We start from the raw sequence: 11,808 nt of genomic DNA, 5'->3' as shown, positions 1-11,808 counted from the left end.
CTTGGCAAGCACATCAAAGGTCGTCAGCAGACGCAGTCTTAAAATATGTTGCCGCCGCAAGCAGCAGCCCCTAAAAAGGTTCGCGGCTTCCTCGCCTGAGTCGCGGTCGTCTAATCTGCGACAACCCAAGAAGAGCTGCGGTCGCTGCCGACCTCCTGCTTGGCGGTGCCGCGAGGTGGCGCTGTGAGCTGCAGCCGCTGTCGCAGCCGGTGGTCCTTCTGCTCGCGAGCTCTGCAGTGGTTCCGAGGAGGGACGTGGCGTCTCCTCAGCACGTTTGCTGTGGGAGTCGGTTCCGTTGGCGACCGACGTCGGCGCGCTCGCGCTCTGTCTCTCCCCGCCCCCGCGAGTCAGGCAGAAGCGCCGGAGAGGAGAAAGGCGCCATGTCCGTGCCTCCCGCCGGGTTTCCCCCGCCGCCCCTGGTGCCCACAGCCGCCAGACCCTCTCTTCCAGGCGGGTCCAACGCGCTCCCCGCGAACCCGGGCGGCCCGGAGAACGTGCGGCTTTGCCAGAACGGTAAATGAGGCCGGCTGGGCCTAGGGAAGGAGGGCAGGGGAGACGGAGGAGAAGTAGCCGGCTGGCGAGAAAGGAGAGCGGAGCGGCCAAAGCTGCTGTGGGGGAAGAGAAGGAAGGGAAGGCATCTGCCGGGCAGGGAAGCGTCCCGTGGAGTTGGGTGGATTGATGATGTTGTTAAGGCAGCAGCTGTCGGGAAAGGGCTGGACTCGTGGTGTGAAGGGGAAGGGGGCTTTAGGAGACCAGAATAGTATTTATGCTTTGGCGTTTGTAACTTTTTTCCCTTGTCGTCCCTCAAGGCTTGTAGTTAAATAGGATTGGCCAAATATAAGCATTACTAAATCAAATCAAAGTCATGAACATATGAAGCTGCCTTATACTGAACCAGACCCTTGGTCCATCAAAGTCGGTATTGTCCACTCAAACTGGCAGCAGCTCTCCAGGGTATCAAGCTGAGGTTTTTCATGCCTGGACCCTTTTTAGTTGCAGAGGCTGGGGACTGAACCTGGGACCTTCTGCTTACCAAGCTGATGCTCTACCACTGTGCCACCGTCCCTTCCCGTTCATCTAGTCCATTTACTGTATCTGACGTTAGTCAGGCAGCACCGTGTTGGAACCCCACAAATGGAGTGAAAGGCAACAGCCTTCTCTTGCAGCTTTTCTCCAGTAGTTGAGGTACGATGCCGCTGAAATTGGAGGCTCTGTTTAGCTGTCAAGGCTAATCTCTCCATGAGCATGTCCAATTCTGTTTTAAAACAATATCTGTCGATGATATTCAGTGCCTCTTGTGATGGTGAATTTCTTAAGCTTACTCTTGCTGTATAAAGAAGTCATCAATGTTATTTTGACTGTACTGCTAGCCAGTCTTTATTAAGGCCCATAGGCCATTCAAAATTAGGGAAAGCACTATTATAAAATTAATAACCAGTGACAAATCTCAGTAAATATAATTCATCCTAATATATCTAATCATTTAAGGGTGAGACTCCAAGTAGATTATACAGTGAAATGGATCTGTACTTTCATTGCAGAGAACAGAACTTTACCATAGAGACAGTAGGGTGGCTTTTTGGGAGGTCATACGTCAACTTCGTAATTTTGGTTGTACTTTTTCCATCACCTTTTCCAGCTCTCTTTTTGGAGATGGAATAGCCACGTCAAAGTTTTTTCTTGAGAGCTGATGTGCACCAGTTCTGGAATACTTTACCCCTGAAAAAGTCAGTTGGCATCTAGTTTGTTGCCTGTTTTTATTTTAGTAATTTTATTTATGCATTTTACATACCTTGCCATGTTTAATCTGTAGATGTCATATTTGACAGGCTTTGTTCCTTTTGTATTTTCAGGTATGTGATGATGTTACGTGTGCCTTCATCTTGTGCTAATTTTATTAGTAGTTATTGATTTCTGTGATTGCTTTTATAATCATTTTTATTAATTTTTATTCCAGTTTTGTATTGTTGCATGCTGCTTTAAGTAGTTTTCTAAAGAGTGGAAAAGAAATAAACTAGCAGCTTAATCTGTAATAGGGCTTTAGTCTGTTTAGGTTTAGCACAGTTGTTGCAATTTCTTACTCTGGAATATTCAGAGCAGTTCTGTGGTTGTGGTCTGCCTCTCTCAGGTTGTAAACACTATACGAGGGGGTGGCCAGACTTGCTTAACATAAGAGCCATGCAGAATAAATGTCAAATGTTTGAGAGCTGCAGGGAAGGAAGGTAAACAGATTGGGGGAGAGGAAGAGGTGGAAAGAAAGCAACTTGAAATGCATCCTGCAAGCTGCTGATTGGCTTGGCTTGTTGAAGTGATTTAAAGAGAGAAATCCCCTCTCCAAGCTGGCCAATGGGGCTTCGAGAGCCACCCACTATGTGTGAAAGAGCCATATGTGGCTCCTGAATAATAAAGTAAAAAAACACTGGAATAACAATAACACTTTTACACAATATAGTGTATATGCAAGCTACATTTATCAAAATACATGCATAGCAATAGTCATCATTAGTATCTTATAAACCACTCCTGATATTAAATTCACAAACGCTCATAATACAAACGCAGCTGGAAAAAGAGTTCTTTTAACTCCCCACACTGTCTGCTGTATGAAGATAATAAGGAACAATAATAAGGAAGGCAGTTGCCTTCCTGCTGTTCTCCCTTATGTTCAGCAACTTGGGTGGAGTCCTCAAATCTCCAACACAGCTTGTCTCCGAGAGAGTAAGGGACCACAGCCCAGAATTCCTCATGGTTTCAGACCTTCCTCAGCCTTTTTCTCTCAGTATTTTATCCTGGAGCTTCAGTACAACATAACTTGGATCAACGCATATTAATTGCTCTTTCTGTTTCTGGCTCTCCTGAGGCTCCTGAGCTGCAGTTTGGCCATCCTGCACTATACACTAGGGTTTTAAAAGATTTTCTTATAGATGTCCCTATCTATATAAGATGTAGATATATACTGCAGATACAGCTCTGCCACCTTATTTTATCTTTAGGACTCCAAGTTTCAGTCTCTGTATTGTGAATATTTCTCATACATGGTAGCCACTGTATGAAAGCAAAGGAGGGTTGGGTAAAAAAGATCTGCCAAGTGTATAGTACACATGTCCCTCACTGGCTATTAACCAGCTTAGGACCTCAGATGTAATGGATCTCTGAATACCAAATGCTGGAGACAGCCACTGGAGGAAGGCCATTGCCTGCTTTCATGCTTTTCAGAGGCATTTGGCTGGCCACTCAGTTAGATGGATCATAGACATATAATTTTATAGGTATTTTGTTATGATTCTTCTTTTGGCTGTGAGATACATGTAAAATGAAAACAGCAAACTGAAATATCTTTTCCCATGGAAATCAAAAATATCTTTTATTGTATATGCTTCTCTCTGTACCAGGAGAATTTTGTCAGTAATTAAATGTGGATGTTTGCCTTTGGCTACATTTGGATATAACAATCAAATTGTAGTCTATGAGCCCTGCTCCAAGGCTGAAGACTACTAGTGTAGGCTGTTTTCATGATAACCATGTTTGTGTTGTATGAATGCAGGCACTTTAAATAAACTGGGATTCTTAACTATGGTTTAATCCCTATTTAAAATCCTAGTTTGTGGGCAAGAAATAAGCCTCAGTTTATTAAAGTGCTCAAATGTGGATGCCATGACAAACTGCAGTAAGATCAAATCTACATTTGCAGTGTGATGAGTAATAGAAGGAGAGCACACAAATCTGAAAATTTTAAGGCTCATTTGCATTGTAGAATAATTTTGTTTTGTCATGAGATCACAGTGCAACCTTTGAGTCAGATGCCTGTGGACCAGTCCAACCAAAGCAGTCCTTTATAGATGCTGTGGTTTACTTTTTAAACATAAATACATGGATTTAGAGATCTTGTAAATGCGTGTGACTGAAAGTTTTTAATCTGTTAGCACTAACAAAGATTAATAGAGTTCTCACAAACATGCACAAGAAGTTGCAAGGGGTATTTATGGCAGAAATCCAGGCTTGTAAGAACAGTTGAGACAAATAACTTGTGTGGTTCAAAAAGTAATGCAAGTTGTTATGTTTTAAATAAGCATATCTAAGCAGTTTAATTACCAAATATGGTACATAAATCTTCATGAACCAGACGAAATACAAAGTGAAACTGTAGAAATACATGAGAATGGGAAGAATTTTCTGTAAGGGGAATAAGCAAATCTATAAACTACAATGGCTTCATTGGCATTTTATAGGATTATTACTAAAATTCAGAAAATGTCAGAACTTTATAGTTCTCATGGATGCAACTATGCAATGGCAAAAAAATTCTCTTTTAGTTTAATTTCACTTTTCCATCCTTACAAGATGACACAGTGCTCTCTGTATGAGTGCTATGTGAGGTTTAGTCTATGCATGCATTAGCAAAACTGATTGGATTACGGACATGATTTCCATCTGGTAGCAAATTGCTCTGGTACATTTGGGATTGCCAACTATTTCCCACTACTACAATCTTATGTCTGCTGCCAGGGCACCCACCCTCCAGCCTTTCCTCATGAGTAGAAACACACCAATACCCGGAGAGACCCATAGCCTCTGCAGCAGTGCCCTCAGAAATGCCAGGCTTGGCATTAATGTTGGGTCTGCCAGGAGCCATTTCTGTGCCTGAGAGAAAAAACATGTTCTCAGTGACAAGCTGGTTGCAACATTCCTACATGCTCCTTCCCCCCCCCTCCATTCTTCTCCCTCCTCTGAGAAACAAAGGATGGGCTATTGCTATAAGATTCCAGTTTCTAATGGGCTAAGAGACTACCTATTGTCAGGACAGGGTATGCAGACAAAAGATCCTGCCTCTAAGCACAATGGTATGATTGAATTATGTTCTGTTACTAATGGCATTCTTTCCCTCTATCTTTCACCTTGAGTGTGGACACACCTATTCTAACCTTTGTCTACATTAACATAACCAATTTCCCTTCTACCATACTATAGAATTTCTAGTGCATCCCTCCTCCAAGTAATCACTTTAAGTAAATCTTCCAAAATCTGCATTTCTCCTCTTATCTATCAAGGAACCACAGATCTAGGCAGCTCCACCCAGCTACCACCTTATAGAATTTGTCATGACACCTATTAAGACAAATCCTTCTTTTTGTCTAACACCTGGGAGAACATGGAACTTGTTTTTCTCAGGATCTCCTGAAATCAATTTTTTTGTCATATTAGTCCATCCACATTTACATAGCTTCAGGATACATTTTTGGTTATAAATATATCCCGTTTTTGTCATGATCTGTGTTCTGCTGACCTCTCACACAGTAGCACCCCTGGCTCACATAAAGTATTCTCCGTATAGAGCACCTCCCTGATCTGGTATCGTGTTACCCCATCTCTCATATCCCTATCTCACCCATTTCTCTCTTTGTTTCTATGTCTTGTGTGAAAGTCACCCCATTTTTGTGTGTATGTTTGAATTTTATTATTTTCTTTTACAAAGAAAACCCATGTTATTTGACTACTTGACCTGGCTATTGGTTCTAATAAGAGGATCTATTTGGGACTATAGATAAAATATTTTTGCTTTGCCCCACCCCTTGCTGTGCTCTGCCTTTTGATGCTAATTTCCCCAAATAAAGATCAAAGGCTAGAATTAATAATTCTGTCAGGGGTAACAATGCCTTGTGCTGTTTAACATCTAGATGAAAATGGTGAGGGATATTGCCTGGAATTTGGAGCATACTGTCACTAATATGCTGATGACAGGTCTCTGTTTTCCATCACATCCTGGAAGATAATGGAAATACTTATCAGAGGACATGAAAGATTAAATGAGAGTCAATATATTGAAACTTAACCTAGGCAAGAAGGACATAGTGTTGTTTTGTGTTAAAGCTAATACAAGTATAAATGTATATCCTGTTCCAGACAGAGTTTCACTTCCCTTGAAGATGTAGATTCACAGTTTGGGAATATTCCTTTATGGGAAGTTATATAGCAGAAACTGACAGAGGTACCTTTTTGAACTGAAGGTGATAGCTGTATCTGTTCTGCAGGAACATGGCCAGTGTTTTACATGCCTCGGTAACAGACTGGACTAGCAACATACTGTACTTGGGGCTGCTGCCATTAAACACAGTGCAGAAGTTTTCTCTGGTGCAAAATATGTCAGTTAGGGTTCATATAAGAAACATATCACAGTGGGCATAGAAAACAGATTTTTAAAAATCATTTACACTGGCTTGCATTCTGCTCAGCCCAATTTGATCTTTAAAGGCCTAAAAGGGCTTTAAAGGGCTACTTTTACAGAGAAGGCCATCCAGCAGGTGAGGCCTTCCTATCAGGATACATCTATTTGAGAGCCCTTTTGTACAGGTTGTGAGAATAGGACTTCGGAAACTTTTGTTGTTTAATTCAGCTAAGTATTTGAATGATTGAATAAGTATTTAACAAGACAATGCTGGAAATCCTGAAATTGTTTTAGTATTATTTTATTATAATAATGTATTGTGAGTTTTAAAATTTTCCACTGAGCCACCTTGAGTACATTCAAGTAGAAAAGGCATCACATAAGTTAACTGTCTTGAACCCATAAGTGCCTTTGTACTCTTAACAGTGCAATTGTAACCACACATACAGGGATTAAGTACTGTTGGAGTAAGCACAAGAACACCTGTTACAAGTTGTTTTATATAAAAACAGCATTAGATTAGGAGCAATGGGTGCAGATTCAGTGAAAGATTCAGTTTGTGATTATGCTTTTTGGATCCCTCAAACACATTTTTTTCATTAGGGTTTGTAGAATCTTTCGGGATCAAGTGCCGTGTTCTACTGGAGAAAGTTTTCCTTCCAGACGTTTCGTTCTCAGCTGCGGAGAACATCCTCAGTGGCGTTGCAGCAACGCCACTGAGGATGTTCTCCGCAGCTGAGAACGAAACATCTGGAAGGAAAACTTTCTCCAGTAGAACACGGCACTTGATCCCGAAAGATTCTACAAACCCTAATGATGTTACCAGCCGTGAAAACCTGAAATCTTTGATAACATTTTTTTCACTTTAAATGTTCAGACAAGAATTTGGTGCAATTCCAAACAGCACCAGGTTGCCCTCCGTTGATTAATAGTTAATATCTATTAAGGCTTAGGTCTGTTGAATTTCCATAGTATGTATAAGATCTTGACTGTCAAAGACAGCCATAATTAGTACTGAAGTAAGGTGAGCCATCTTTGTTATTTAATTATTTTTTTGTATCTACCTTTCTCAATTTCTCTAGTTTGAAATCTAGAGCTCTCAAGGCCTCTTGTTAAAACGCACAATTCCGAATTTAGATTTGTGTAATTTCTTACCGTAGGTGAAGGTTTTTGTTTTTTTAAAAAAAGTAATTTGTATCATCTCTGATCCTAGACAGTGAAACGTTACATTGGTGATCATTAGGAACTATATCATTAAGATACACCAGTTTCTTTTACTTTTATCAATGGAACAGTATGGGCATTTTCGCACTGACCTTCTCAGGAGCGACGCCCCTCTTCACCGCGCAGCGTCTGTGCGGATTTCACACTAATTGCTCCGCAGAACCCGGAAGAGCCGCAAAGTCCCGTGGCTTTTGCGTCGCAAATGTAAACTGGCCAAAAACCAGTTTACATTTGCGACGCAAAAGCCATGGGACTTTGTGGCTCTTCCGGGTTCTGCGGAGCAATTAGTGCGGAATCCGCGCAAACGCTGCGCGGTGAAGAGGGGCGTCGCTCCCGAGTAAGGTCAGTGCGAAAACGCCCTATGTCTGTTTTTCCTAAGTCTTGTGGAAGTCATAAACTGCAATGGTTGAAATGATATGAGTGGAAGGAATTCTTAAGCCATTTTCAATTTGACTTTAAAAATACTAAAAGTGATGTGATAGTGAAAATTACCCCAGCAATACAGGAGCCACTGCGTGTGGTGCTCTGAACTAGCCAATAAGAGCTTTATTGTGGGAAACAGGAAAGGTTTTAATAGTTCAGAGTTAGGTTTTTGAAGTCACAAGAAGAGTTATTGAAAGGTAAGTATAACTGGAAAGAAGATGATGATGATACTGGATTTATATCCCGCCCTATATTCTGAATTTCAGGGGCTGTTCAGATGCAGAGTATAATCAGTTGTCGCTGTTGTTTCATACTGGATTAAAAGTGGCTGATCAGACAGCAACATCTGCCTCCTGGTATTAACTCGTAGTAGCCTACCCCCAATCCTTCTTGGAACTGGAGTATTTTGTTACCTGCTCCTTTGCAGTGTTTTTTGAGTTCTCTGGTTTCACCTTGTAGTTTCCCCGTCTGGGTAGTCCTCGACCAACTTCCGGATGTCTGAAGGCTGTCCCGGAGCAAAAGGAGCCTCAGACATCTGGTTTATGGTCGCCATTTTTTTTTACTACTTAGCGATATGTGCATAACTGCATAACCACATAATGTTTTAACATATGCGCATGCACACGTGCGCATATGTGCGTAATGCATGCATGCGCATAATTCCCATAAAAGTGGAGGAAAAAAGAACTGTATGGCGCCATCGTGTGGACGGCAGAAAATGGTTTCACCGTGGAGTGATTCGAATTGCAGTATGGCAGTCTGATCAATAATATTCGTAACAAAGATATTCAGAACAGAACCTGGTCAGTTTAACACGGACTCAACACGCTGTGTGAACAGGGCCATAGAGTCTCAGAGCGGTCACAATCTCCTTTACCTTCCCCCCTCCCCACAACAGACACCCTGTGAGGTAGGTGGGGCTGAGAAAGCTCCTACAGCAGCTGCCCTTTCAAGAATAACTCCTACAAAAGCTTTGGCTGACCCAAGGCCATTCCAGAAGTTGCAAGTGGGGGAATGTGGAATCAAATCCGGTTCTCTCAGGTAAGAGTCCATGCACTTAACCACTACACTGAGCTGGCTCTCTGGTGCACTTCCAAACAGCACCAGGTTGCCGTCCATTGATTAATAGGAAGGATTAAGCAGAAAGAATAGAGGCCTCTGGTTGGAGCTGTCCTGAATTTGACATAGTTACTGAATTACAACGGAAGTTGTGCGTTATATTTAGTGTTTTATCAAAAGTGTAACAAAATGTTCAATTCTGCCTGGAAAAGGTTTCTTTCCTGGTATACATTCTTCAAAATCTGGCATCCCATTTCTCTGTATTCCCTGTACATATTACCCTCTGGACCAAACTAGATTTATGACATCTGACCCAATGGAAGAAGATAAAGGAGATTGTAAGCTGCTCTGAGACTCTGATTCATGGAGAAGGGTGGGGTATAAATCTTCTACTGCTTCTTCTTCTTCCTCCTCCATCTCCAATTTAAAGTCTAATGAGGTAAAAATGCTGTGATGACCTAGTCCTGATTGGGCCCACAGTGTGGATCAATAAGGCTCCCTTGTCTCTCCCCCTCCACGCCTTTCAAAGGCTCCTGGCTGTTTCAGCACTTGAAAAGGCATGGGGCGAGGGGGAGGACGACAAGAGGACTTGGTCCACGTATTCTGCACTCATGACATTTTGAAGTACCTGCTTGAAGGTTTAAAATGGCAGCAGATGAAAGCTAGTGCCTGCCTCTCCAAGCTGCCCTTCTCATTCCTCCTGGCAGCAACAGGAGAATTTCCAGGTCCTCAGTAGTTGTGGCACACGAAATTTTAGTCTGCACCTCTGTACATTGTCACAAAAGGGTTTTTATGTGTTGCTTTTCTTGCTAGTACAAGCAATGTTACTGAATACTGGAACAGAAAGAAAATGTATTGGTCTATTGTAATGCAAATGCTTAAATATAGATTAATTTATTGTGGTATGAGCTTTCATAGGCAAAAAGTGCTTTGTCAGTGGCAGAACAAATAATGCATATAATTTTAATACATTGGTCTTTCCCCCCTCTGGTTCAGGTCCAGTGCAGAATCAGATGCAGTTTCCCTCTGTGTATGGCTCATATCCTCAAAGCTATGGCATTCCTTCAGGACGCTACTCAGAAGTGCCCAATAAAGCTATCGCTTCACAGCTGGATAACCACTATCGTGCCGATTATTACTCTGCCTACTACTCAGTACCAGCACAAAATGTAATTACATCTTCTGTGACTCCCATTGTGGCAAGTACACAAGGGTTGCAACACTTATACAGTAGGGTTCCTCATACGGTGGAATCATCAGGACCCATCCAAGGAATGGTTTCTTCTGCATCCCAATTACATAACAGCGTTTCACAGTCTTATTCTTCGTTTGTTAGCCCATACAGTTCTTCAGCCTTGCAGTCTGCCAGCTCTTCTGTTCCGTCTCAGGGATTTGTTGCTCCTTCTGGTCACTATGCTATGCCCTCTGTCTCCAGTGCTGCTTATTCTAATGTTTCATATGCTCCTGTGTCCATTGGCGCTCCATATGGACAAGTGCCTACTTCTCACAGTGTACCAGCTCTTGGACATCCTAAAGAGGCAAATGCCCAATCTAGTCAAAGCAGAACAGCACCTACAGTGCAACAGAAAGTTCCGTTGGGATATAATTCTGCATCATGGTCTACTCCGGAACTCCAGTCAACTGAAGGGAGTCGTGGTGGAAGTTTTGCAGGATCTTTGCCTAGAGCAGGCAATCCAATGAGTACAGGTACAGTACCACAGTAAAGGCCAAGATTATACATTACAATGGCAGCCTTATTTTTAACTTTTGTGTCTCCATATTTAAATGATTGTGTATGTGTTTTCTACTTGCACTTGGGTAAAAGGAGCTAATGTCTGCCTTACATTGTTTCTTTTCATTACTTCAAAGAGTGTGCTTGTTTGTTTTTCACTCAGGCCAGTTCAGTATGAGCCAAACAGGGTGCAAAAGTGCTTGAAGTGGTGAAATTCAGTGAGTTCAAGGCATAGTAGGGCTAGCTCCTTTGACTCGTTCATACCTTTGGTTTGAAAATAGACCCATTCCTTGATTTTAGAAAGGGGCACATGGGGATAAATGTGGCTGCTGTGTGTGTGGGAGGTTAGTACATTGATGTCAAACCTGTGTACCTCTCTCACTCTTACCCCTTCCTTTGGTGATGGTGCTGTTCTTTGTGGCAACTTAATCTTCTCTGAAATCCATAAATTCAATATGCTGATTCTTGGGCAGCTAGGGAACTGATAATAGTTTACTGATAGAGCTCATTTGTGCATAAAGTTCCAGGTTTAATTCCTGGCATCTCATGTGAGCATGCTAGGTAGCTGGATTGGAAGAGTCCTCTGTCTGAGACCTTGCTGCTGGTTGCAGCAGACACTTCTAGACATGGTCTGTGTTGGTATAAGGCAGTTGCATATGTTTTTACTAAGTGAAGCAAATCAAGTCAGAATGTGTTACATCATGTGACTCTTTCCCGTTAGTTTCAAGAAATGTGCAGAACAACATTAAGCAGAACAACTTGGGATAATCCAAGCATTTTCACAGACCGTGGGAGCTCGCAGTGCAATTCCTGTCTTGATTGCACTCTTGAGTAGTTAACTAATCAAACTCACTTATGGCAAGCTAATAGAGAATGTTTGAACATATGAAGCTGCCTTATACTGAATCAGACCCTCGGCCCATTGAAATCAGTATTGTCTACTCAGACTGGCAGTGGCTCTCCAGGGTCTCAAGCTAAGGTTTTTCACGCCTATTTGCCTGAACCCTTTTTAGTTGGAGATGCCAGGGATTGAACCTGGGATCTTCTGCTTACCAATCAGATGCTCTACCACTGAGCCACCGTCCCTTTTTATCCTTAATTTTTTGATTCATAGGTTAATTAGTGTTAATTAGACAGTTCTTTCTGTGTTGTGGATGGCTCCACTGAGTATCCATTTTTATTATTGTACCTCTACTTTGTGACCTAT

General features: G+C 42.1%; 1 protein-coding gene across 1 annotated transcript in view; it reads left to right on the top strand.

Annotated features, from left to right (window-relative positions):
- The first annotated feature begins 248 nt into the window (after window positions 1–248).
- Window positions 249–11,808, top strand: part of SEC24B (SEC24 homolog B, COPII coat complex component) — a 50,553-nt gene continuing 38,993 nt past the window's right edge. Inside the window, exons 1-2 of the mRNA XM_060246936.1 lie at window positions 249–513; window positions 9,866–10,576. Of these exons, the coding sequence (XP_060102919.1) occupies window positions 381–513; window positions 9,866–10,576 (844 nt within the window). The 5' untranslated portion in view covers window positions 249–380. The remainder of the gene's footprint in view (window positions 514–9,865; window positions 10,577–11,808) is intronic.

Source organism: Heteronotia binoei, chromosome 9 (assembly GCF_032191835.1).
Source record: "Heteronotia binoei isolate CCM8104 ecotype False Entrance Well chromosome 9, APGP_CSIRO_Hbin_v1, whole genome shotgun sequence".
NCBI lineage: Eukaryota > Metazoa > Chordata > Lepidosauria > Squamata > Gekkonidae > Heteronotia > Heteronotia binoei.
This window is presented reverse-complemented; position numbering and strand designations above follow the sequence as displayed.